At 43.4% G+C, this 27,525-nt stretch overlaps 2 protein-coding genes across 5 annotated transcripts; one reads left to right on the forward strand and one right to left on the reverse strand.

Annotated features, from left to right (window-relative positions):
- Window positions 1-12,715: 12,715 nt before the first annotated feature.
- CD3D (CD3d molecule) lies at window positions 12,716-16,348 on the reverse strand. Of its 4 annotated transcripts, XM_025356765.1 has the most exons (5): window positions 16,157-16,348; window positions 13,975-14,193; window positions 13,373-13,504; window positions 13,059-13,102; window positions 12,716-12,869 (listed from the first exon to the last, which is right to left on the reverse strand). In XM_025356765.1, the coding sequence occupies exons 1-5, from the start codon at window positions 16,209-16,211 to the stop codon at window positions 12,804-12,806; spliced, it is 516 nt and encodes a 171-aa protein (XP_025212550.1). In that variant the 5' UTR covers window positions 16,212-16,348; the 3' UTR covers window positions 12,716-12,803. The 4 variants fall into 4 exon arrangements, with proteins under 4 accessions (XP_025212550.1, XP_025212552.1, XP_025212549.1 ...); XM_025356767.1 differs by lacking the exon at window positions 13,373-13,504; XM_025356764.1 differs by lacking the exon at window positions 16,157-16,348 and having other exon boundaries at window positions 12,717-12,869; window positions 13,975-14,412.
- A 1,555-nt stretch (window positions 16,349-17,903) lies between these two features.
- CD3G (CD3g molecule) lies at window positions 17,904-27,274 on the forward strand. Its single transcript, XM_025356762.1, has 7 exons — window positions 17,904-18,055; window positions 22,626-22,649; window positions 23,341-23,565; window positions 24,135-24,266; window positions 25,563-25,606; window positions 26,347-26,430; window positions 27,066-27,274. Exons 1-6 carry the CDS (start codon window positions 17,917-17,919, stop codon window positions 26,410-26,412), a joined length of 630 nt encoding a protein of 209 aa, XP_025212547.1. The 5' UTR covers window positions 17,904-17,916; the 3' UTR covers window positions 26,413-26,430; window positions 27,066-27,274.
- The last annotated feature ends 251 nt before the right edge of the window (window positions 27,275-27,525 follow it).

Here is a 27,525-nt window from a genome sequence, read left to right on the forward strand (position 1 = left end):
CCAAAAGATCAAACTCTTTCCAAGTGAGTAACTGCATCCTAGAACAAAGCTCAAGGAAATGTATAGGAACACAAAAATATGTAGCATCTTAATTTTATGATTTCTGGCATTTAACCAAAACTTACCAGACAGGCAAAGAAACCAGAAAATGGAACTTGGAATGAGGGAGAAAAATCAATTCTTCAAAACCAATCCAGAAATAATACAGATGATAGAATTACTAGGCAAAGACATTAAACAAGTGATTCTATATGTTGAAGAAGCTACAGTAGTCCCCCCCTTATCTATGGGGGATACATCCCAAGACCTTCAGTGTAAGCCTGAAATCAGATTATAGCAAACTCCATCATATACTATGATTTTCCTGCACATACATACATACATACAGTAAAGTTTAATTTATAAATTAAGAACAGTAAGGGATTAACAACAATAATAATAAAACAGAATAACTGTGATCATATGACAGCATCACTACTCCTGCCTTCTAGGGTCATTATTAAGTAAAATAAGGATCATAGGAGCACAGCACCGTCACAGCACGACAGCTAATCTGATAACCAAGACAGCTACTAAGTGAATAAGGGAAGGTAGCATAGACAGTGTGGATACACTGGAAAAAAGGATGATTCACTTCCTAGGTGGGACAAAACAGGGCAATGGGAGATTTCGTCATGCTACTCCAAGTGGCACACAACTTAAAACTTACAAATTGTTTGTTTCTGGAGTTTTTCATTTAATATTTTCAGACCTCAGTCGACCATGGGTAACTAAAACCAAAGAAAGCAAAACAGCAGATAAGGAAGCACTACTGTAAAGGAAACATCGAACATGTTAAATAGCAACATGAATAATATTTTTTTAAAAGGCCCAAGTCAAACTTGTAGAGATGAAAACTATGATATCTGAGAGGGGGAAAAAAATGCATTGGCCATATCTGGCCGGGCATGGTGGCTCATGCCTGTAATCCCAGCACTTTGGGAGGCCAAGGCAGGCAGGAGTTCTGGAGTTCTGAAGTCAGGAGTTCAAGACTAGCCTGGCCAACATGGCGAAACCCCATCTCTACTAAAAAATACAAAAATTAGCTGGGTGTGGTGGTGGGTGCCTGTAATCCCAGCTACTCTGCAGGCTGAGGCAGGAGAATTGCTTGAACTTGGTAGGTGGATGTTGCAGTGATCCAAGATTCCGCCACTGCACCCCAGCCTGGGCCACAGAGGGAGACTCTGTCTCAAGAAAAAAAGAAAAGAAAAAAAATGCATTGGCTATATCTAACAGCAGATTTGATATTACAGAAGAAAAGATTAGATTAGTGGGCTTGAAGATATAACAATAAAAACACAAAGATAAAATGAAACACAAAGAAAAAAAAATAAAAGAATAGAAAAGAATATACCGTGCTAACACTAATCAAAAGAAAACCATGGCCGGGTGCGGTGGCTCAAGCCTGTAATCCCAGCACTTTGGGAGGCCGAGACGGGCGGATCACGAGGTCAGGAGATCGAGACCATCCTGGCTAACACGGTGAAACCCCGTCTCTACTAAAAATACAAAAAAACTAGCCGGGCGAGGTGGCGGGCGCCTGTAGTCCCAGCTACTCGGGAGGCTCAGGCAGGAGAATGGCATAAACCTGGGAGACAGAGCTTGCAGTGAGCTGAGATCCAGCCACTGTACTCCAGCCTGGGTGACAGAGCGAGACTCCGTCTCAAAAAAAAAAAAAAGAAAAAAAAAAAGAAAACCATATATTAACATCAGACAAAGACATACTTCAAAGACCAAAGAATGTTACCTGGAATAAAGAGAGGTATCATGTCATGTCACAATGACAAAGGAGTCAAGAGAATATAGCAATTCTAAATGTTTATGCACCTAATAACAGGGATACAAAATTGGCAGCCAAGGTGGCTCACACCTGTAATCCCAACACTTTGTGAGGCCGAGGTAGGCAGATCACTTGAGGCCAGGAGTTCAAGACCAGACTGACCAACATGGTGAAACCCCATCTCTACAAAAAATACAAAAATTAGCCAGATAGAGTGATGGACCTGTGTAATCCCAGCTACTCGGGAGTCTGAGGCAGGAGAATCACTTGAGCCCAGGAGGTGGAGGTTGCAGTAAGCCGAGATTATACCACTGCTCTCCAGCCTGAGCGACAGAGCAAGATTCTGTCATCAAAAAAAAAAAAAAATTAAAGCAACTCACCACAAATCAATGGTAAATATTTGAGGTAATGCATATATTAATTAGCTTGATCTAGCCACTCCACATGATATATATATTTCAAAACATCATCATGCTGCACACCTTAAATGTATACAATTTATATTAGCTTGTTAAAATTAAATAAATAATAAATTTTTAAAATTAAAAAAAAACCCAATTACACAATTTAAAAATTGAAGCAATCCCAGCACTTTGGGAGACTGAGGTGGGCAGATAACCTTAGGTCAGGAGTTTGAGACTAGCCTGGCCAACATGGTGAAGCCCCATCTCTACTAAAAGTACAAAAATTAGCCGAGCATGATGGCGGGCACCTGTAATCCCAGCTACTCTGGAGGCTGAGGCAGGAAAATCGCTTGAACCCTAGAGTCGGAGGCTGCAATGAGCTGAGATCATGCCATTGCACTCCAGCCTGTGCAACAAGAGCGAGATTCCATCTCAAAAAAAAAAAAAAATTGAAGCAGAAACTAATGAAACTTCAAGGAATAATATACAAAAATCACAATTGTAGTTACAGATTTCAACATCCCTTTTTCAAAAGGTAGTAAAACAAGTACAATCAGCCCTCTCTATCTGAGGGTTTCACATCCATGGATTTAATCAACCATCAATCAAAAATACTCAGGACAAAAGTGGATGGTTACATCTGCACTGAATGTTTATGGACATTTTTGTCATTTTTTCCTAAACAATATAGTATAATAGTTATTTACATGGCATTTACATTATGTTAGGTGTTATAAATAATGCAGAGATGATTTACAGTATATGAGAGAATGTGCATAGGTTATATGCAAATACTATGCCATTTTGTATAAGAGACCTGAGTATCCATGGATTTTGGTATCTGAGGAGGATTCTAGATCCAATCTCCTGTGAATACCGAGGTACCACCATAGACCAAAAATCAGTAAGATACGTAAACCAAATTCACTTGATTAATGTTTATAAAACCCCACACCCACCACCAACAGAATACACAGCCCTTTGAAGTGCATACAGAACATTTATCAAAATTGGTGATATTTGGGGTCATAAAACAAATCTCAATATATTTTAAAGATTAGTCACATAATGGAATTAAATAAGAAACAAATAACAGAAAGATAAACTAGGGATGTTAGCCACAATAATGCTTCCCCCAAGTATGTCCACATCCTACTCCCTAGACCTAACAGGAGGTCACCTTACATGACTGAAGGGACTTTACAGATGTAATTAAAGTTAGAGACCCTGTGATGGGAATGTTATCCTGGATTATCTGGGTGCACCCAATATAATTATATGAGTCTTTAAAAGTGGAAGAGGAAGACAGAAGCATGAGTTGCAGAGAAGAAACAAAAGAAGAAAGAGAAAAGACACAAAGTGTAAGAAGGCATCAACTCACCATTTCTGGCCTTGAAGATGGAGGAAGGAGGCCATGAGGCCAAGGAATGTGGGTGGCCTCTAGAAACTAAAAATGGCTCTCATTTTACAGCCATCGAGAAAACAGGGACCTCAGCCATACAACCACGAGGAGCTGAATTCTGCCAAAAACTCAACTGGGCAGGAAATGGAGTCTCCCCTAAAGCCTCCAAAAAGGAATGCAACCTGCTGACACCTGAGTTTTAGCTCAGTGAGATCCATACTCTACTTCTGACCTATAGAACTATAAGATAATAAATCTGTGTAGCTTTCAGCCACTAAATCTATGGTAATTCGTTACAGCAGTAATAGAAAACAAATACACCGGAAACTCTCGAAATATTTGGAAAGCAAATAACACACTTCTAAGTAGCCCATGGACAAAAACCAAATCAATGGAAAAATGGAAAGTATTTAAATGGAATGATAATGAGAACAACAGGTATCCAAATCTGGGGGTTCCTGCTAAAGCAGTATTTAGAAGGAAACGTATAGACAGAATTAAATGTATCTTAGAAAACAACAAAGGTCTTAAACAATGAGCACAGCTTCCACCTTGAGGAACTAGAAAAAGAAGAGCAAATTAACTCAAAGTAAACCCAAAAAAAAAAAGAAAGAAAGAAATAGTGAAGATTACTATTCACAATAGCAAAGACGTGAAATCAACCTAAATGGCCATCAACAGTTGACTGGATAAAGAAAATGAGGTACAAACACACCAGGGAATACTAGGCAGCCATAAAAAGAATGAGATCATGTACTTTGCAGCAACATGGATGGAAGTGGAGGCCATTATCCTTAGCAAACTAATGCAGGAACAGAAAACCAAATACTTCATGTTCTCACTTATAAGTGGGAGCTAGATAATGAGAACACATGGACACAAAGAAGGGAACAACAGACACTGGGGCCTACTTCAGGGTGAAGGGTGGGAGGAGGGAGAGGTTCAGAAAAAAATCTATTGGGTACTATGCTTAGTACCTGAGTGATGAAATAATCTGTACACCAAACCCCTAAGTCACAAGTTTACCTATATAACAAACCTGGACATGTACCCCTGAACCTAAAATAAAAGTTAAAATATTTTTTAAAATAAAACAAAACCACATATAGATGAAAAATAATTTTAAACAATTATAAACAAAGTTTAAACAAAAATAAACAATATGAGAATAACCATGAAAAATAAAAGAAAGATGAGATCTGACATCAATAAAACAGGAAACAGAAAAACAACAGAAAAAGCAATGAAACATTTCAGAAATAAATAATCTATAAGTAAAAAAAAAAAATCAATGAGACCAAACGATGGTCCAGAGACCAATAAAACTGATAAATTTCTAGCCAGATTGATCAGGAAAAAGCAGAAAAGATATAAATTATCAATATTAGCAATGAGAAATAACATCACAGTTCCTACAGGTATTAAAAGAATAAGAAGTCAGGCACTGTGGCTCACGCCTGTAATCCCAGCACTTTAGGAGGCTGAGGCAGGCAGATCACCTGAGGTCAGAGTTTGAGACCAGCCTGGCCAACATGACAAAACCCCGTGTACTAAAATACAAAAATTAGCCTGACCAGGTGGCTCATACCTGTAATCCCAACTACTCAGGAGGCTGAGGCAGGGGAATAGCTTGAACCTGGGAGGCGGAGGTTGCGCTAAGCTGAGATCTCGCCACTGTACTCCAGCCCAGGCAACATAGTAAGACTCTGTCTCAAAAAAAAAAAAAAAGAATAAGAAAGGAATGTTATTGGCTTAATCCATTCACCCTGCTGTAACAAAAATATCATAGAATGGGTGGCTTGCACCACATTTATTTCTCAGTTCTCGAGGCTGGGAAATCTAAGATTTCCCAGATTTAGTATCTGGTAAAGACCCACTTCCTGGTTCATACCTTCTTACCATATCCTCACATGGTAGAAGGCACTCTCTGGGGCCTCTTTTGTAAGGGTACTAATGCCATTCATGAGTGCTCCACCCTCATGAGCTAATCACCTCCCAAAGGCTCCACCTTCTTTTTTTTTTGAGACTTTCTCTGTCACCCAGGCTGGAGTGCAGTGGTACGATCTCGGCTCACCACAATCCCCGCCTCCCGGGTTCAAGAGATTCTCCTGCCTCAGCATCCTGAATAGCTGGGATTACAAGTGCACACCACCACACTCAGCTAATTTTTGTATTTTTAGTAGAGACAGGCTTTCACCCTGTTGTCCAGGATAGTCTCAAACTCCTGACCTCAAGTGATCTGCCCACCTCGGTCTCCCAAAGTGCTGGGATCACAGGCGTGAGCCACCATGGCCCACCTTCTCCCAAAGGCCCCACCTTCTAATACCATCACATTCAAGGTTAGGAATTCAACATAGGAATTCCAGGGGAACACAAACATTCAGCCCATAACAGTTATGAACAATCGTGACAATAAATTTCCCAACTCAGATAAAATGGACACAGTCCTTGAAAAAGCTCACTGATGATGAAATAGATACCCCAAATAGCTCTTTATCTATTAAATAAATTGAATTTGTAGTTTAAAAAAGAAATTCAGACCTAGGTAGCATCACTGGTGAAATCTACCATTTAAAGAAGAAACAATACCAATTCTACACAAACACTTCAAGAAAATTGAAGAAGGAATTATTCCAACTCGTTCTCTGGAGATCAGATTTAACCTGTGTTGATTACCCTGGTTAATTTTATGCATCAACTTAGCTAGGCCCAGATATTTGGCTTAATACATCAGTATGTTGTTATGAAAGTATTTTTATATATGTAGACTTTTACATTAGTAGACTTTGAGTAAGGTGGATTACTCTCCATAATGTGAGTGGACCTCATCCAATCACTTGAAAGCTTTGAGAGAAAACAGACTGAGGTCCTGTGAGTAACAGGAAAATTTGTCTCTAGATTGTCTATGGACAGTAGCAACAGCAACTCCCTTGGTCTCCAACTTGCCAACATACCCTGCAGATTTTAGGCATGTCAGCTACATAAGCCAATTTCTCTAGAGAAACAGAACCAATAGGATACATACACAGTTGTCCCATCCTTTGGTGGGGGATTAGTTCCAGGAGCTCCCCATGGCTACCAAAATCCATGGATGCTCAAGTCCGTTACATAAAATGATGTAATATTTGCATATAACTTGCACACATCTTCCTATATACTTTAAATCATCTCTAGATTACTTGTAATACCTAATACAACATAAATGCCATATAAATATTGTACTGCATTGGGTTTTTTTTTTCGTTTTTTAATTATACTTTAAGTTCTAGGGTACATGTACACAACATGCAGGTTTGTTACATATGTATACATGTGCCATGTTGGTGTGCTGCACCCATTAACTTGTCACTTACATTAGGTATATCTCCTAATGCTATCCCTCCCCCCGTCCCCAACCCCACAACAGGCCTCAGTGTGTGATGTTCCCCACCCTGTGTCCAAGTGTTCTCATTGTTCAATTCTCTCCTATGAGTGAGAGCATGTGGTGTTTGGTTTTCTGTCCCTGTGATAGTTTGCTCAGAATGATGGTTTCCAGGTTCATCCATGTCCCAACAAAGGACATGAACTCATCCCTTTTTCATGGCTGCGTAGTATTCCGTGGTGTATATGTGCCACATTTTCTTAATCCAGTCTATCATTGATGGACATTTGGGTTGGTTCCAAGGCTTTGCTATTGTGAATAGTGCCACAATAAACATACATGTGCATGTGTCTTTATAGCAGCATGATTTACAATCCTTTGGGTATATACCCCATAGTGGGATGGCTGGGTCAAATTGTATTTCTAGTTCTAGATCCTTGAGGAATAGCCACACTGTCTTCCACAATGGTTGAACTAGTTTACGGTCCCACCAACAGTGTAAAAGTGTTCCTATTTATCCACATCCTCTCCAGCACCTGTTGTTTCCTGACTTTTTAATGATTGCCATTCTAACCGGTATGAGATGGTATCTCATTATGGTTTTAATTTGCGTTTCTCTGATGGCCAGTGATGATGAGCATTTTTTCATGTGTCTGTTGGTTGCATAAATGTCTTCTTTTGAGAAGTGTCTGTTCACATCCTTCCCCAACTTTTTGATGGGGTTGTTTCACTTTTTCTTGTAAATTTGTTTAAGTTCTTTGTAGATTCTGGATATTAGCCCTTTGTCAGATGGGTAGATTGCAAAAATTTTCTCCCATTTTGTAGGTTGCCTGTTCACTCTGATAGTATGTACTGTATTGTTTAGGGGATAATGACAAGAAAAATTCTGTATATGTTCAGTACAAGTGCAGTCATCCTTTTATTTCCAAATATTTTTGATCTTCAGTTGGTTAAATCCACAAATGCAGAACCCATGGATTCAGAGAAACAGACAAACTGAACCAATGGGAAATAGATATATTTATATATATTTATATATAAATGCATATATTTTATGTATAAATATTTATTTATATATTTATTTATATATTTAAAGTAGACAAAGAAATAATAAAGATTACTATTCACAATAGCAAAATGGGATACACACACACACATACATATACATTATATATTATATATATCACATTGATTCTGTCTCTCTGGAGAACCCTAAGATACTGATACCAAAAAAAAGACATTACAAGAAAAGAAAACTATAGACAAATCCTCTTATGACATAGAGGTAAAACTTCTTAATAAAATTTTAATAAATGTAATCTAATAACATACCAAAAGAATAATACAAAATGACTAGAGTTTTTTCAGGAATACAAGGTTGGTTTAACCATATCGTGCCATCAATGTAATTTACCGTATTAACAGACTAAAAAAGTAAAACCATATTATCATCTCAATGGATGCAGGGTAAGCACTTGACAATACCCAACACCTATTTTTGATATAAATTCTCAGCAAACTAGAAAGAAAAGAACTTCCTCAACCTGTTAAAGGACATCTAAGAAAAACCACAGCTAACATACTTAAAGATGAAAGACAATGCTTTCCTCCTAAGATCATGAACAACGCAAGGATGTCTTCTCTCCACTTCTATTCAACATTGTACTGGAGGTTCTAGCCTGTGCAATAAGCCAAGTAATAGAAACAAAAAGCACCCAGATAGGAAAGGAAACAAATTGTTTTTGTTCACAGACAACATGATTGTCTATGTAGAATATTCAATGGTCTTACAAAAGAAGTTACTAGAATTAATAAGTGAGTATAGCAGTTTTGCCTTTTATTTTGATTAATATACAAAAATTAATTGTATTTTTATATACTAGCAATAAACAATTGGAGATTTAAAAATTTTTAATACCATATATAGCCTGGTACAGTGGCTTACACCTATAATCCCAGCACTTTGGGAGGTCAAGGTAGGAGGATCACTTCAGTACAGAAGTCCAAGGCCAGCCTAGGCAACATAGTGAGATCCCGTGTCTACACAAAAATAAAAGTATCCAGGCATAGTGGCACATGTCTGTAGTGCCAGAGCTACTTGAGAAGCTGAGGTGGGAGGATCACTTGAGCCCAGAAGTTCAAGGCTGCAGTGAGTTGTGATCATGCCACCGTACTTCAGCCTGAGTGACAGAGCAAAACCCTGCCTCTAAAAAAACAAGAAGGAAAGCACATAAAATAGCATCAAAAATATAAAGTATTTAGGAATAAATCTGGCAAAATATATGTTCATGTATGAAAAGACTCAATATTGTTAAGATGTTAATTCTCCCCAAACTGATCTAGAAATGCAATACAATCTTGATCAAAATCCCAGCAGGCATTTTTGTAGTAACTGAGGAGCCAACTAAAATGGACTTAGAGTAGCTAAAACAAATCCTTTTAAACGTTTTGGGCCAGGCACGGTGGCTCATGCCTGTAATCTCAGCAGTTTGGGAGGCCAAGGCCGGCAGATCACTTGAAGTCAGGGGTTTAAGACCAGCATGGCCAATATGGTAGAACCCTGTCTCTACTAAAAATACAAAAATTAGCCAGGTATGGTGGTGGGCACCTGTAATCCCAGCTACTCAGAATGCTGAGGCAGGAGAATCACTTGAACCTGGGAGGCAGAGGTTGCAGTGACCCAAGATCAGGCCACTGCACTTCAACCTGGGTGACAAAGTGAGACTCCGTCAAAAAAAAAAAAAAGTTTCACCTTGCCTGGTGTGATGGTTCATGCCTGTAAATCCCAGCACTTTAGGAGGCTGAGGAGGAAGGATCATTTCAGACATAGGTAACATCACTGGTGAAATCTATCAAACCCAGGAACTCAAGACCAGTCTGGGTAACAAAGCAAGATCCTGTTTCTACCAAAAAAAACTTAAAAATTTGCCAGGTAGATCACTACTCCATCTTTGGACTCCTGGACTCAAACAATCCTCTGGCCTCAGCCTCCCAAGTAGCTAGGACTACAGGTGCACACCAGCACACTCAGCTAGCATGAGTGGTTTTTGTTTTTGTTTTCTTTTTTGAGACAGGGTCTGACTCTGTTGCCCAGGCTGGAGTGCAGTGGTGAAATCATGGCCCACTGAAGCCTTGACCTCCCCAGGCTCAGCTGATCCTCCCACCTCAGTGTCCTAAGTGTCTGGGACTACAGGTGCGCATCACCACACCAGCTAATTTTTTTTGTGTATTTTTGTAGAGATGGAGTTTCTCCAGTATTGCCCAGGCTGGTCTCGAACTCCTGAGCTCAAGTGATCCACCCACCTCAACCTCCTAAAGTACCGGGATTACAGATGTGAGCCACTGCACCTGGCCAGGCACCAGTGTTTTTAAAGCTCCCAGGAGATTCCAATGTGCAGCCAATGTTGAGAACTGGGGAATGAGGGATGTAAAAGAATTTGAGGAATACAAGGTACTATGAGTGTGTGGAACGTGGGAAGGATCCAGAATGTTGGTTAGATACAAGCCATGGAAGGGATGATCAAGGTAGAGAATCCAATGGGAAAGTAGGATCTTGGGTTAGGATAACTGCAGGAGTAGGGATAAAAAGGATAGGGATAACTCAGAACTATGAATGAAACATGTGAATTAGACATTCGTTCTGTCTCTCACGAAATTAGGGTCTCTGTGTGTCTTGAGAAGATGGTGGGCAGAATCATCCAATTCTCTGGCTATGTGGTTACTAATTCTTTTCTCCTTTGGGAACCCAGGTCTAGGAAATTCTCAGTCATTAAACTTTCCGGAGGCTCTTTAAATTATTTGTGTAATCAGAGAACAAAAGAAGGAATCCCCTACTCTGTGATCCAGGAACAGGCATAAAGCACATAAGAGAGAAAGTGGCCTCAATTCTTCCTCTAAACCAGAGACTCTGAATTTGGGCTGTTTCAGAATCACCTGGAAACACCCTGCCTAGAGTGCGTCTCTAGCGCTTTTATTTATTTATTTATTTATTTATTTATTTATTTATTTTATTTTATTTTATTTATTTATTTTTTTTTTTGGAGACTGAGTCTCGCTCTGTCACCAGGCTGGAGTGTGTGGCGAAATCTCGACTCACGGCAACCTCTGCCTCCTGGGTTCAAGCAATTCTTCTGCCTCAGCCTCCCAAGTAGCTGGGATGACAGACGTGCGTCACTATGCCCAGCTAATTTTTGTATTTTCAGTAGAAACAGAGTTTCACCATGTTGGCCAGGATGATCTCAGTCTCCTGACCTTGTGATCTGCCCGCCTCAACCTCCCAAAGTGCTGGGATTACAGGTGTGAGCCACCACGCCCAGCCGTGTTTATATTTTTAATAAATCCCTGAGGCCTCCAAAGTTTCAGAACCATGGCTATTTTTTTTTAAGATAGGGTCTCACTCTGTAGCCCAGGCCGGAGTGCAGTGGCACAATCATAGCTCACTGCAGCCTCCAACTCCCAGCCTCATGCAATCCTCCCACCTCAGCTTCCCAAATAGCTAGGACTACAGGTGCCCACCACTGCACCCAGCTGATTTATTTATTTGTTTGTTTGTTTATTTATTTATTTTGGTCGAGACAAGATGTTGCTATGTTGCCTAGGCTGGTTTTGAACTCCTAGGCTCAAGTGATCCCCCTGCCTCTGTCTCCTAAAGTGCTGGGATTATATGCATAAGCTACTGTGCCCAGCCTAGAACCACTACTATTAGAAGTAATAGAAGATGGCATCTATTGAAAATATCCCTGTCTCAGCCAGGTGCAGTGGCTCATGCCTGTAATCCCAGCACTTTTGGAGGCTGAGTGGGTGGATCATTTGAGGTCAAGAGTTTGAGACCAGCCTGGCCAACATGATGAAACCCTGTCTCTACTAAAAATACAAAAATTAGCTGAACTTGGTGGCACATGCTTGTAATCCCAGCTACTCGGGAGGCTGAGGCAGGAGAATCACTTGACACCAGGAGACAGAGGTTACAGTGAGCCGAGATCATGCCACGGCACTCCAGCCTGAGCAACAGAGTGAGACTCCATCTCAAAAAACAAAAAAACAAACAAAAAAAAACTGTCTCAAACTCCTGTTTTCCAGGTAGATGGAGCAGGATAATGTGCTTTAATTGGTGAATGGTTTCTGATCCCAGTTTATAATGCAGAAGGCATTATAGGAGCAAGCCAGGGACAGGTCCTGGCAAAAGGAAGCTAAAATGGTGCCTATGATACAGGGGAAAGGGATACGAAAGGGGCTTAGGTAAGACCTCCTTACAGCTAGTGGCACCTGGTCAGCAGGGCCATAGAGCTGAGGTCATCCCCTTAGCAGCAGTGGGACTTTGTCACACACACCCTCTGAGTCTTGGTGAGAAACTAGTCCCAGGGCCTCTTGTTGTCTCTGCCACCCCCATTCATGACGTCATGGAAAATTCTGTGCAGCTGGGCTCCTGAACACAGCAGCCTGCCCTCGGCTGGATGAGGCAGCCAAAACCCTAAAAGGGTTGTGATAGGGACTGGAGTCAACAAGTAACTGTGGGAATATGGTGGCGCAGACCCTTCACCCAGGGAGCCCCGTGAGCTAGAAACACCAGACAGCCAGGATGTGGCGAGAGTCGTCCAACACACTGTCTGTGTGGGACAGAGGAAGGAAGGAGATGAAGGAAGGAACAGAAAGGTAGGAGGGCGAGATCCCAGACAAGTCAGGACAACTCCCATGCCTTGCCCAGGAGTCTTAAGAAGTCCAGGCACCTGCTGAGTGAAAGAGGATATATTTATTGGCTGAGCAAGAAGGGAAGGTACAGTTGGTAATGGATGCTTCTAGAAGCCACCAGCCTCAGGTTCACTTGTTCCGAGCCCAGTTTCCTCCAAGGCGGCTGTACTGAGCATCATCTCGATCTCGAAGGGGCTAAGAGAGGAGAAGAGCAAACGGTCAGGAGGCAGGGTTAGAACTCTTTGAGGAAGAGCCCCAGCAGGCCCCGACGATGAGAGTTCCTGTCTGACCTCTCCAGTCACACCCAGCAATGAACTCCCCAGTAGGACCCTTCCCACGTGCAAACAGCATTCAGTGTCAGCCCTCCTTCCCCTCAAGGCTCACCTGATAGACCTGGTCATTCCTCAATAGAGCTTGTGTGTCCGCAGCTAGAAGAACCAGAGAGAGACATCAACGGCCTAGCAGATGGGACAGTGAGATCCACCCTCCCACACCCTCAGAAGTCTGCATGAATGATATGAACACACAAGTTCTCTCAACAGTCAAAGTTCTAGGAGTCTTTAGGAGATTGCAAGAGTAACTCCCAGCTGAGACTAAACCTACCACCTGCCCCATTCCTTAGCTGGTGCATAAGCTTACTGGTACAGACACACACACACACACACACACACACACACACGCTCAGCTCTTCCACTAACCCCCAGAGAGCCTTCCAGTCTCATGTCCAGCAAAGCAGAAGACTCCCAAAGCAAGGAGCAGAGTGGCAATGACATCAGTGACAATGATGCCAGCCAGGGTGGCTGGATCCAGCTCCACACAGTTCTGGCACACTGTGGGGGAAGGGAGGAGAGAGGAGAGGTTGAGAGCCTTTAAGATCAGGGAACCATCTCTGCCTCCTAGGGCAACCCTTAGATCTCTCATGCCAAAACCCAATCTTCAATAAGACTCTGGGAGAAAGGCCTAGTGATGGCCTTGCCACATCTTCCTCCACCCTGCATCCCAAGGAATCCCTGAGAAGAGCCAAGAAGCAATCTCAGCTTTGTGGGGGACCTTGAACAAGGTGGTGGGCCAAACCTCTCACCCAACCGAGGCTGCACTAACATGACCCTTACTGCTCTGTCTTTCTGAGTTAAGCTCTCTCTTCCACTTTGAAGGTCCCCAAATCTGGCTCGTACCATTACAAGAGTGGCCTCACTTTGTTTACAGAACAGATGGGCTCACCACAACCCTCTCTAGCCAGAAAGTTCTCACATCCAGAAGCCCCATCCATTCCAACCCAAAAGATTCAGGAAGCACATACTTCGATAATGAACTTGCACAGTAGATTCTTTGTCCTTGTATATATCTGTCCCATTACACCTATATATTCCTCGTGGGTCCAGGATGCGTTTTCCCAGGTCCAGTCTTGTATTATTTGTGAGCAGTGTTCCCACCGTTCCCTCTACCCATGTGACGCTGGTATTGCATTTCACAAACACTCTGTCCTCAAGTTCCTCTACAGGTATCTTGAAGGGGCTCACTAAAGGGGAAAAAATATCACAATTGGAGACAGTTCTTTGGTCTGCACCAAGCCCTTTGTTCTGCGGAAGCTCATACTTAACAGAGACCATTTTCCTGGTCCAGGACGGTTTATGGTTTCTATCAAGAGAGACAGAAGTCACAAGAAAAAGCCTTCAGAAAGTTTCCCACCAACTGCATGGGTCAAGGGGGACATGAGAATGTCACTCAAGCAGAGGACAAGTCTTGGGGCCTTGGTGCAAAAGAGGACCCCTCAGAGCAGGATTGATCCAAGCGCTTTCCTGGAAATGAATCCAGACCGCTGATGAGGAGTAGGGGGAGCATGGACCACTGAAGCACCCGGAAGATATGGAAAGACAGAAGAACATTCCTTGGTTGGAAATGTCTGCATTTTTTCTTCAAGAAAACATCTAATACTACTTTCCAGCCATCTACAACACTCCCACTTCAGCTTCTTGTTCTCATCGTTCCTCACTGCCCCTGCTCCATTAACAACCAAGAAAGTGGGGCTCTCAATACTGAAGCCTTTCCCAGGGTCAGGGATGGCTGTGGATGGAGACCAGCTGGTTTACCAGTTCCTGAATTACCAGCTCAGTGGTCCAGAAGGGGACCAGGGCAAATCCCAGGTACAGTTTTCCACCCTTGGTTAGAAGGAGGAGAACAGGAAAAAAAAATTCTTGAATCCATCCCTAGAGCTCCTCACAAGTCAAGTCTTGTGGGAGACTTTTAGGGCTGGAGGTGGGTGCAGCAACATTCCAGATGCAGTGAGTTCCTTTGAAAGTCTGAGCACATCTCCACAGGCCACAGAGGCACTACAGTCTATGCCTCCAAACACAGGGAAAAGTGGAGTCTACATTCATTCTTCCTGGGATTCACACTCAGTCACAAATTTGGATACAAGAGCATCTTCTAGAAAACCCTGAAATAGCTGCTGCTCACACTTCTGAAGCAGGTTGGAAGTGTATACATGTATACTCAGGGAGACACAAGCACATCAAATGTTTCACATCCTACAGTCACGTCCTCTTCAGGGATCTGTCTCCAGTGGAAATCCTGAGTGTCCTAGTGCAGTCGACTATCAGGTGACCATTGGACCCAGTTTGCTTAGCATTGAAGGGGTTTCTGGGACATGGGACTTTCCATTTTAAAGCTGAAATTGGCAAACTGAGATGAGTTAAAATCCTCCCATGTAACAACCCCTCAAATCTTCCCTCCCTCCTGCTCAACCTAAAGTTAACTTCTCTTTTAAAGCAGTCCCATGAGTGCTAGGACATGCCTCCAAGGGTGACATAATCATGGCCAAACAAACAAGAGTCCTGATTCCAGAGGCCATCAGCCCTAAAAGGAGTAGTGCAGGAAGTTGTGCTCCCATGGCCAGTCCCAGATTCAGGTACATGCATACTGAGCTATTTCCTACAGATCTCTGGCCTAAGGCCTTCTGAGAGACATTCTAGGCCCACATGCACCCGTGGCTGGAGTCAGTCAAAGCCAAGAGCCTGTTTCCCAGACTCTATGCTACATCCTGGCCCTGCCCTCCTGACACCCTGGGGTGCCTGGTGAATTGAAGCTAGCACCGAGAAGCACTTTTTTTTTTTTTTTTGAGATAAGGTCTCGTGGGGTTGCCCAAGTTGGAGGGCAGTGGCATGATCACATCTCACTGAAGCCTTGAAATCCCAGACTCAATTGACCCTCCTGCCTCAGCCTCTCAAGTAGCTGGGACTACAGCTGTGCACCACCATGCCTGGCTCATTCTTTTGTTTTCTGTAAAGATAGAGTCTCATCGTGTTGCTCAGACTGGTCTCAAACTACTGGCCTCAAGGGATCCTCCCACTTCAGCCTCCCAAAGCTCTGGGATTACTGGTGTGAGCCACCGTGCCTGGCAAGAAACACTTTCAAGTGGGCCTCACTCCCAACAGTAATGTCCCTCTCAGGTCCCTTCCCCCACCCACCTGGAGTAGCTTTACCTTGGGAGAGAAGGGTAGCCAGTACCAGTCCAGACAGAAACGTGCTATGTTCCATCTCCCAGCGGAACTCATCCAGTAGATAAAGCCAGGTCACCGAACTATCAGCCTGGGTGAGAGCTGCCCTCCCCCAGCTGACTCACAGGTACCGGAAAGAGGAGAGTGGGGGAGGAACTAGAAGATGTCTGCTTCTCTGCTTTCTGCCGTTGATGATGGGAAATTGTCAGGGTGGGGGTGGGCTAGCAGTAGGGTAGGAAGGAAGCAGGTGTAAATTGCTCTATCTCTGAGCAGGGAGCTGGTAGAGAACATGGAAAAGGTGGCATGAACTTTAGCGTCCCTATTGACAATGCAACTACATTTACGCACCACCTAAAAACCGCCACATCTCGAAGCCCCTTGAGAGAAGCCATCGGCCCCATAGCGCAAGCCATAGCAGCTATACTTCTCATGAAGGTTGATCTTTCTCAGGACCCTTCACCAGGCAGCCAGGGACCAGCTCTAGCAGCTTCTTGTCACTGGGAGGCTGGGCTTTAGGGACCCCAGCCAGAGATTTGAATCCTGGGTCCAATACTGCCTACCTGTGGGGCCTGGGCCAGCCATGAAATTTTTCAGAGTCTTATTCTATTAGCACCATTATCAGGATTCAAACAAGATGTTTGCACGGTGCCTCACACATCGTATGTGCTCAATAAGGGGTAGTTATTAATAATAATATAGTTGACTCACAGGCAATATTGAGCCTCCCGGGGAGACAAATGGACCTTTTTCCCCTGTGGCCTACAAGGATCTGAAACTCTTCACACTGCTGCAGTTAGACTGTCACTTACCTGGGAACAGAGTCATGCCTGTCTTTCTCACTGCTGTATCTTGTGCCTGGCACATAATGGGAGCTCTGCACATTTTTGTTGGCTCACTGACTGACTAGCTGAGGAAGACAGGGGCCTGAGATCCTAGACATTCAGTCCGGGCTCTGGCCCCTGAAAATGTGCTGGCCTGTCCTCAGAATTGTTCCACCTATTCCCTTCCAGGCGCCTATTTCATGATCTCAAAAGAACGGTGAAGCCAGGTGCCGTGTCTCACGCCTATAATCCCAACACTTTGGGAGGCTGAGGCAGGCGGATCACAAGGTCAGGAGTTTGAGACCAGCCTGACCAACATGGTGAAACCCCGTCTCTACTAAAAATACAACAATTTGGTGGCCTGTAATCCCAGCTACTCAGGAGGCTGAGGCAGCAGAATCGCTTGAACCCAGGAGGCGGAGGTTGCAGTGAGCTGAGACAGTGCCACTGCACTCCAGCCTGGGCAACAAAGTGAGACTCTGTCTTAAAAAAGAAAAAAAAAAAAAGTGAAAAAAATTCCCGAATGAAGGCCTGGACTGAAGTGGCTTTCCATTCGGAGGTCTGGCCCCAAGCAGCTGAGAGTTCCTCCAAATTCATTACCTATAGCAATAACAACTAACAACGAGTAACAACTGGCTACAATCCTAACAACTAATGACAGGGACATTTATCCCCCTCATGAAGAAATGGTCCCAGTACCATCTCCCACCCAGCATCCGTTGCAGTTCCCTGTGCAAGATGAGTCTCTGAGTGGGAATCCAGCACTCTCTCCCTCTCCTTCCCCACCACCTCCACCCTCCTTAACGGAAAAATAAAAGGCGTCTGCATCTGCAGCCCTGCTGAGGCCCCTGCTACCCACACTTGCAGCAGAGGGTGGAGGCTCTGGGTTCTTGCCTTCTCTCAAGGGCTCCAGCCCGAACGGGGATGGGCGGAGCCACTCTAGCTGCTGCACAGGCTGGCTGGCTGCTAAGGGCTGCTCTGTGCTTTTGCCAGAGGACAGAGACTGACATGGAACAGGGGACGGGCCTGACTGGCTTCATCCTGGCTATCATTCTTCTTCAAGGTAAGGGCCTACTAGGGGTCTGGCAGCCTGGGGAAGGGCTCAAGGGAAGAGCCCATCACTAGTGAGACAGGAATATTGGGATCCCTAACCTTGAGCCTACCTCTGCTGTCACCTTAGAGTTCAAAGAAGGGCAAAATGGAGCCTCTTAACTGTTCTCTGCTAGAGAGAAACAGTGTCCCGTGGAGGAGAAGGAATCCTTGTCTCTGAAAAATGCAAACAGAGTACTTCACTGGCTAAAGAGAGGACCCTGTTACCGCCATCTTAGATTTGAACGCAGCCCAAAAGGGCATAGGCCAGGAAACTAAAAGGAAAAAGTATATGTTCCCTACTTCAGAGCTGGGGGTTAGCAGTCGACCTATGAAACGTTCATTCACTCAGTTGGGCAGTTAGCCAACTGGTCAACAAAGATGGGTGAGATCCTAATATGTGATATGCCATGAGGAAATAAAAATGAATAAAACACTTATGCTCTACAGAACTCACAGTCTCATTGGAGAGATTAGTTTTCATGATGCCAGACTGAGTGTATGGTACAGCATAGGTGCCTGCGTGAATACTCCGTTGGAAATATCCAACAGGAAGTGAATGAACTGGGTTGATGCCAGGAGTCTGGACATACTGGGAAAGTTAAAACCATGGAATTTGCTGAAGTCACATAAGTACTATATGAGGAAGAGGGAGCTAAAGATGGAACAGTGCAGGCACCAATTTTAAGGGGCAGTTAGAGAAAAAAAAAATTCCAGGAAAGAGATAAAAGGAGAATCAAAGAGCTGAAATAATCAAATGTATGCACTACCTTGGAAACCAAGGGAGTAGAGAGCTTCTAGAAGGAGAGAATTACCAAGAGTATAAAATGTTAAAGAGAGCCTACTAATATAAGAACGTATTTAAAAGTTTAAGTCTGTGGGATATGGCAGAATATGCATCATGGGTGATTTAGCACAGTTTCAGTGGAATATTGAGAGTGGAAGCCAAGTGAAAATTGGTAGAAGGTGAAGGTCAGGTGATGAGGTCAGCAAGTGTAGACTGTTCTTTAAAGAAATTTGGATGAGGAGGGAGAAAAGACTGGGTGGTAGGTCGAGGAGGAAGTAGAGTCTAAGAATAAATGTTTCTGAGGGTGAGAGAAACTTGAGCACATTTCTAAGCTAAAGGAGAAGATGATGAGTAGAGCAGGGTCCTGGAGTTGATGGTGGAAGGACAGAGTCAAGAGTGGGGTCAAGAGCACAGAGGGGAAGGCAACGTTACCCTTTAAGACCGGGAGAAAGGAAGTGCAAACGGCGCGGGCCACAGATAGGTTTATAAAGGGAAAAGAAGCTAAAGGAGAAAGGACAATAACAGCTTCCATGTTCTAAAAAAATCCAGGTGGGAGGCAATGCCACCTGCAGAAACTGAGCTGGGTGATGGCCGGTTGGGAGACTTGAAGAGGACAGTGAGAGTTTAGAATAGAATTATTTCTGAGAGAAATGGGAGGAAAAGTCAGCTAAAGACAACACAGGTTGAGGAGCAACTCTCAAGCCTAGGTGAGGTGGCTGCATATCGTGGAAAGAGCATTGAGTTGAGCAGTAGAAAACCTGAGCTCTGGATCCAGCTCGGGCACATAATGAGCTATGTGTACTTGAACAACTCCTCCACTGTCTGGGAGTTCTCATGTCAGCCAATCCAGAAATGTGGCAGGGATGGGCGTGGTGGCTTACGCCTGTAATCCCAGCACTTTGGGAGGTCGAGGCGGGTGGATCACCTGAGGTCAGGAGTTCGAGACCATCCTGGTCAACATGGTAAAACCCCATCTCTACTAAAAATATTTTTTAAATTAGCTGGGCGTGGTGGTGGGCGCCTGTAATCCCAGCTACTCAGGAGGCTGAGGCAGGAGAATTGCTTGAACCCAGGAGATGGAGGTTGCAGTGATCCAACATGGTGCCCACTGCACTCCAGCTTCTGCGACAGAGTGAGACTCCGTCTCAAAAAAAAAAAAAAAAACAAACAAACAAAAAAAAGAAATGTGGCTACATGACGTCTTAAGTCCTAAAAGGAAACCTCACTCAGATATGCAACATTAAAAGATGTCAATGGGCCAGGCACAGTGGCTCAAGGCTACAATCCCAACACTTTGGGAGGCCAGGGAGGGAGGATCATTTGAGCCCAGGAGTTTAAGACCAACCTGGGCAAAATAGGGATACCCTGTGTCTACAAAAAAAAAATTAGCCAGGCATGGTGGCATGCACTTATGCCAGCTACTTGGGAAGCTGAAGTGGAAGGATTGCTTGAGCCCAGGAGGTCAAGGCTGCAGTGAGTCATGATCGCACCACTGCACTTCAGCCTGAGTGACAGAGAAAGGAAAAAAAAAAAAAAAAAGATGTCTCGGAAAAAAATTTTAAAAACTATGTCAACGATCAGTGCAATCTCCTTTCCTGAATCCAATTTAGAATGAGGAGTCTCTGTTTTCTCTCAGTCTTCTGACCAGGTGGTCAGGAGAATAACTAGTTAGAAACTTATTTATCTGTTTGTCTTGCTTTTTCTCCCATTTGCTCATTTATTCATTTGTACATTCATTCAACAAATAAAGTTCCTACCATGTTCCAGACACTGCAATGGATACTGTTCAAAGATAATCCAGCTCTGCATGAGGTTCTAAGACGGTTCACTTCTTTTATTTCCATTATACTTTGACTCATGACCACCTCTCCCTATCACACACACTCCACCTCTAGCCACACTACCTCTCTTGTCCTTTTTCAAAGCTGTATCTTATTCAGCTATTCTTTCTACTCAGAATGCCTTTCTCTGTCTGGTACATTCCTGCTTACTCTTCAGGGCCCAGACAAATGTCATTTCCTCTATTAAGCTTTCCCTGACCCTCACCCTTGGTCAAAATTAATAGCTTCTACCCTTTTTTCATATGCAGTCATATAAGCACTAAAAGATAATGTATATGTTCTATTAAATTAATTGCATATATGTTTTAATTTTTTCACTTCGTCATAAACTTTGGAAGCAGCAGTTGATTCTTCATATCAGCACTCTTTTCTTTCATAATATCTAATTATTTTAGGTCATAATAGTGCTCGTTAAATGCTTGGATTAAATCTAATTGAATTGAATCCAAGTGCCAGATCTCCGTAGTATGTCTACCACGCAACTCTACTACCCTAAGGTTTGTTTGTTTGTTTGTTTTTGTTTTTTTGAGACAGAGTCTTGCTTTGACACCTAGGCTGGAGTGCAGTGGTGCAATCTCGGCTCACTGCAACCTCCACCTCCCAGGCTCAACTGTTCCTTCCACTTTAGCCTCCTGAGTAGCTGGGACTACAGGTGCATACCACCATGCCCGGCTAATGTTTTTGTATTTTTTTGTAGAGACAGGGTTTCACCATGTTGCCCAGGCTGGTCTCTAACTCCTAGGCTCAAGCAATCTGCCCACCTCAGTGTCCCAAAGTGCTGGGATTACAGGCGTGAGCCGCTGCTCCCAGTCAACTCTGAGTTTTGAGACAGATTTGAAGACTAATTGAATAGCTAATTTCCCTGGGACATCCAGGGTTTCTACAAGAAAAGGATCACCAAGGCTGAAGATTTTATAAGGAACTCAGCCTAAAGGCTTTGGATAGTGCACACCCACTCCTTGCCAGGGCATTAGCTGCTCAAAGAGCAGAGTGTTCTCGACTGGATAGGCAATATCCTTACTTACATATACTACAATACAATTCTGATGCTAACCCCCCAAATTAGTGTCAGACCCTACAGGTTAAGAGCATGGTTCCCAACCAGATTGCCCTCACTTTAAATGCCAGCTACAAGTTCAGGGGACCCCAGACCACTCACACTTCTGACAAACTGCCTACAATCTTAAGGATTCCCATGACCCTTCTCATTGATAATTTGCTAGATTAATAACTCACAGAACTTAAGAAAGTGCTGTGCTTCCTATTTCAGTTTTATTAAAAAATAAAATCAGAACCAGCTAAATGAAAAGGGCAAGGTCCAGGAGGGTCCCGAACACAGAGCCTCATGCTTTCTCCCCATGGAATTAGAACACATCACCCCCAGCACTCTCCCACACTCTGCCAGCACATTGATGGGTTCACCAACCAGGAAGCTCCACTAAGTTTTTATTGAGGTATCTTTACATAGGCATGATTGATTGAATCATTGACCACTTGACTGATCTCAATCTCTAGGTTCCCTTCCTGGGGCTGATACCACTAGTTTCCAAGCTGCAATCCTCTTACCATATGGCTGGTCTTGACCAGCACCATCCTGAGTCATTGCCATGGCATAAACTCAGGTATGGTCTAAGGGTCCACCACAGATAACAAAGCCACTCCTGTCACTCATGAAATTCCAAGGGTTAGAAACACCCTCCCAGGATACCAGGACAAAGATGAGACAAATTATTTATTATCACCTTGAATTCAGCTGGGTGATCTAGTCTACAATCCAGATAACTAAGTATGGATACTATCATTTTCATGGATTTGGATCTTTCTTCATGTTGGCCTTAAATAACCATGGAAATACTTCAGGGCATCTGAAAAACTCCATGCCCAGCTAATACTCTATCTCTCTTCTGTCTTTACAGGTAGTTTGGCCCAATCATTTGAAGGTAGGAGAAATGGCTTCTTTCTATACTCAGACTCAGAATATTGATGGAAATTTGGCTTCCTACAAGAGTAGTCCTACATGAGCGAACAGTTTAGAATGAATGAAAAGATGAGGGTAGATAGGTGATGTCACTATTGTCAGCCAAATCAGTGACCTGACATAACCTGCTCTGGGCAGCTTGCCTGTAGCTAAGCATTTAACTGGTCTCTTACAGGAGAAACAGGACCCTAGTAGCTAGACACATCTCAAACTGTGACCCATGAACCATCAGGTTTTGGCGTCACCTGGGATCCTGACCTCAGTCTCTGTCAATCCTTCTCTTTATTTCATCTATTCTACCCAAAGTGATCTCATCATCTGGTACGCTGTTAGCAGTTTCTTACCTGTATAGTACCTTCCAAATAACATGCCCCCAAATCCCAAAGTTTTACCCCTGCTAATTACAGCAATGTCTCTTTTATTCTTCATCCCCTGACGCAGATATTGGCGTCACCTGAGAGCATGCTGGTAATGCAGAATCTCCCCTCCCCAGAACTACTAAATAGCACCTGAAATTTTAACAAGATCCCCCATGTGATTCATGTGCACATCAAAGTTTGTGAAATGCTACTCTAATGATCTCCTGGTATGCAGAAGCAGGGAGAATTTCAGAGGCAAGATCCTTAATGGAACCATGGCTTTTCTCATTTCAGAAAACCGCAAGCTTAACGTGTATAACCAAGAAGATGGTTCAGTACTTCTGACTTGTCATGTGAAAAACACAAATATCACATGGTTTAAAGAAGGGAAGATGATAGACATCCTAACTGCACATAAAAATAAATGGAATCTGGGAAGTAATACCAAGGACCCTCGAGGGGTGTATCAGTGTAAAGGATCAAAGGACAAGTCAAAAACACTCCAAGTGTATTACAGAAGTATGTAATCCCCTTTGGTCTGTTTGTCATGAAATTAATCAGTATTTGCTGCTCTGGTGAGCTTTTTGTCTGGAGTGAAAGTGGAAATAGATCCTCAACAGTGAGATTATCGCCGGTTCTCTTAATTTCAGCTTGCCTCTTTTGAAATACTATAAGATACTTCCCTCGCCCTCTTTGAAAAAGCACAGCCAGTCCTGTAAAACTTTTTTACTTTTGGATGGGCTCCATGCATTCGAGCAATTCAGCACCTTCTATAAACTGAGTTGAATGAAGGGGTTGGGGAGACAGGGGCGATCATGAGGTGAGCAGCAGTGAGGACTAGAGCACAGTGGAGCATGAAGAGCATCTAGTCTTTGTTCCACATACTCCATGGGCTTCCCCAGGAATCCTGGGGGACTGAGGAACATCAAGATGCATTGAGTTTTGGCGCAAGGACCTTCCCTTGCCCTGCCACCCACAAAGGAACAGCCTGCTGCCCTCCACAGAGGCATTATTGCTGATAGGCAGGAGAAAAAGATCCAGGAAAAACAACTTTCACACCCTGAAGGTTTGTCTCCTTTTCCCCACAGTGTGTCAGAACTGCATTGAACTAAATGCAGCCACCATATTGGGCTTTGTCTTAGCTGAAATCATCAGCATTTTCTTCCTTGCTGTTGGGGTCTACTTCATTGCTGGACAGGATGGAGTTCGCCAGTCAAGAGGTAAAAGAATGCTCTTGGCCGGGCGCGGTGGCTCAAGCCTGTAATCCCAGCACTTTGGGAGGCCGAGACGGGCGGATCACGAGGTCAGGAGATCGAGACCATCCTGGCTAATGTGGTGAAACCCCGTCTCTACTAAAAAAATACAAAAAACTAGCCGGGCGTGGTGGTGGGCGCCTGTAGTCCCAGCTACTTGGGAGGCTGAGGCAGGAGAATGGCATAAACCAGGGAGGCGGAGCTTCCAGTGAGCTGAGATCTGGCCACTGCACTCCAACCTGGGCGACAGAGCAAGACTCCGTCTCAAACAAAAAAAAAAAAAAGAACGCTCTCAGATGAGAGATGGGACCACCTGAGACCCTCAGCTTTCCTCCTACCATTACGTACCCAATAGAAGAGACTGAGTTGGTGCCTCTTGCTAATGTGCATAGTTGGGTGAGGCTGTATTTCTTTGAGACAGGAGAAAAGGATACTTGGTGTTATCACAGCATGTTCACCTGTCTCAAGATACGACTCCCTCTGATTTATCCTCTGTGTTAAAAAAAAAAAAAAAACCGGCTGGGCACAGTGGCTCATGCCTGTAATCCCAACACTTTGGGAGGCCGAGGTGGGCAGATCATGAGGTTAGGAGATGGAGACCATCCTGGCTAACATGGTGAAACCCCATCTCTACTAAAAATACAAAAAATTAGCTGGGCATGGTGGTGGGTGCCTGTAGTCCCAGCTACTCCAGAGGCTGAGGCAGGATAATGGCGTGAACCCGGGAGGCGGAGCTTGCAGTGAGCCGAGATCGTGCCACTGCACTCCAGCCTGGGTGACAGAGCAAGACTCCGTCTCAAAAAAAAAACAAAAAAAAACAAAAAAAAAAAACTATTTTAAGTAAATCCTTACGTACAGAAAAGTGAATCACAAGCATACAGCTCAAAAAAAAAAAAAAAATTCACAGAGCAAACACACCCATGCAGTCAGCACATAATTTAAGAAAGACAATATTACCAATGCCATGGAAGCCCTCTTGTGGTCACTTCCAGCCACTACCCATCCTCAAGAGTGAGCATTGTCCTGACTTCTAACAACAAGGATTAACTTTGCTTGTTTTTGTTCTTTATGTAAGTGGACTCATATACTAAGTATTCTTGTGAGTAGCTTCTTTCACTCAACAACATGATTATGTGCTCTTGTGTGTATCCATACTCTTGTGTGTATATAAAACTCTTACTGTTATTCAGTATTCTATTTTGTGAATATAACCCAATTTATTATGCATTCTACCTGTGTGGATTCTGTTTCTTTTTTGTGCAGCTTCAGACAAGCAGACTCTGTTGCCCAATGACCAGCTCTACCAGGTAAGGGGATGAAGAATAAAAGAGATATTGCTGTAATTAGAGGGGGTCAATCTTTGGGATTGAGGGGCATGTTATTTGGAAGATCCTATACAGGTAAGAAACTGCTAACAGCATACCAGATGATGAGATCACTTTGGGTAGAATAGATGAACTAAAGAGAAGGATTGACAGAGACTGAGGTCAGGATCTAGTGAGCACCAGTTGAAGAACACACTGAGAGGGACACACAAAGAAACTCTTGACAGGCCGGGCACTCACTATAGACAGGCCATGGCTCACGCCTGTAATCCCAGTACTTTGGGAAGCCAAAACAGGCGAATCACCTGAGGTCAGGAATTCGACACAAGCCTGACCAACCTGACGAAACTCTGTCTCTACTAAAAACAAAAAAAAAATTAACTGGGCGTGGTGGTGCACACTTGTAGTCCCAGCTACTCAGGAGGCTGAGGCAGGAGGACCACTTGAACCCAGGAGGTCGAGGTTGCAGTGAGCTGTGGTTGCACCACTGCACTCCAGCATGGGCAACAGAGCAAGACTCCATCTCAAAAAAAACAGAAAAAGAAAAAGAAAAGAAAAGAAAAAAGACAGAGCCTCCATCTCCTTTTCCTCTTTCCATCCTCAGGACCATGAAGTACTACCCACTCCAAACTCTCACATATAAAAAGCATTCAATAAACATGCATCAAATTAATTAATAGAGGATGGAAAAAATGACCTTATGACTGTGCTGTCCTTTCCAGCCCCTCAAGGATCGAGAAGATGACCAGTACAGTCACCTTCAAGGAAACCAGTTGAGGAGGAATTGAACTCAGGATTCAGAGTAGGTGGGTTCTTCAATGCCAGTTCTAATAAAGGACCCTTGCATCAACTGCCCTCCCAATTGCTTCTAAGTCTAGCTCCCTTCCCTAAGTGGCTATAAGGATCAGACTCTGGGGATCAGGGATTGGGAGGTGGTTTGGGGTACTCTTTTCTAAAAATTCTGGGGCCATACTGATTGTCTTGGCCTAGGAAAATATGAATTTTAAGTATCTGTAAATCCTGTCGGAGCAGGGCCTCAAGCCATAGAGATGCTGAATATTAATCTTAACCTACATTAAAATTTCTCATTATCTATACCATTAACATTTTGGGCTAATAATTATTTGTGATGAGGGGCTAACCTGTGCATTGTAGGAGTTATGGAAGCATCCCTGGCCTGTCTCCACCAGATGCTGGTAGATTGTCCAGTGTGACAATCAAAAATGTGTCCAGACGTTACCAAATGTGTCCAAACATCACCTTCAGGGCAAAATCACCCCTGGTTAAGAACCACTAACCTATATTAACCTTCCAATCAACAAGTCAATCTGTCAGAAGTTACAATTCAATTAATCTATCTGAGGTTTCTATCAGGAAGACAGGGTTGAAAGCATTATTTGGTTTTTTTGAACCAATTGCAATTTTTCTTTTTTTAATCCAGGTGTTCTCCTTCTATTCAGTTCCCAGAATCAAAGCAATGCATTTTGGAAAGCTCCTAGCAGAGAGACTTTCAGCCCTAAATCTAGACTCAAGGTTCCCAGAGGTGACAAATGGAGAAGAAAGGCCATCAGAGCACATTTGGGGTTTTCTCAAATAAAATAAAAATAAAAACAAGTATGGTGTTTCAGAAGTGCCACCTATTGGAGAAAATTGTAAAAGAAAAATGAAAAGATCAAATAACCCCCACGATTTGATATAATTTTTTGTGTTGTGATTTTTATTTCATTTTTGTATAGACCATAATTCACATGGCTCAAATATTCAGTGAAAGATCTCCCTCCACCACCATCCCCTGCGACCTAGTTGCCCTCTTCAGAGACATACTGTTTCTCTTTTTTTTTTTTTTTTTTTTTTTGAGACAGTCTTGCTCTGTCGCCCAGACTGAAGTGCAGTGGCACCAT

Source organism: Theropithecus gelada, chromosome 14, assembly GCF_003255815.1.
Source record: "Theropithecus gelada isolate Dixy chromosome 14, Tgel_1.0, whole genome shotgun sequence".
Classification (NCBI taxonomy): domain Eukaryota; kingdom Metazoa; phylum Chordata; class Mammalia; order Primates; family Cercopithecidae; genus Theropithecus; species Theropithecus gelada.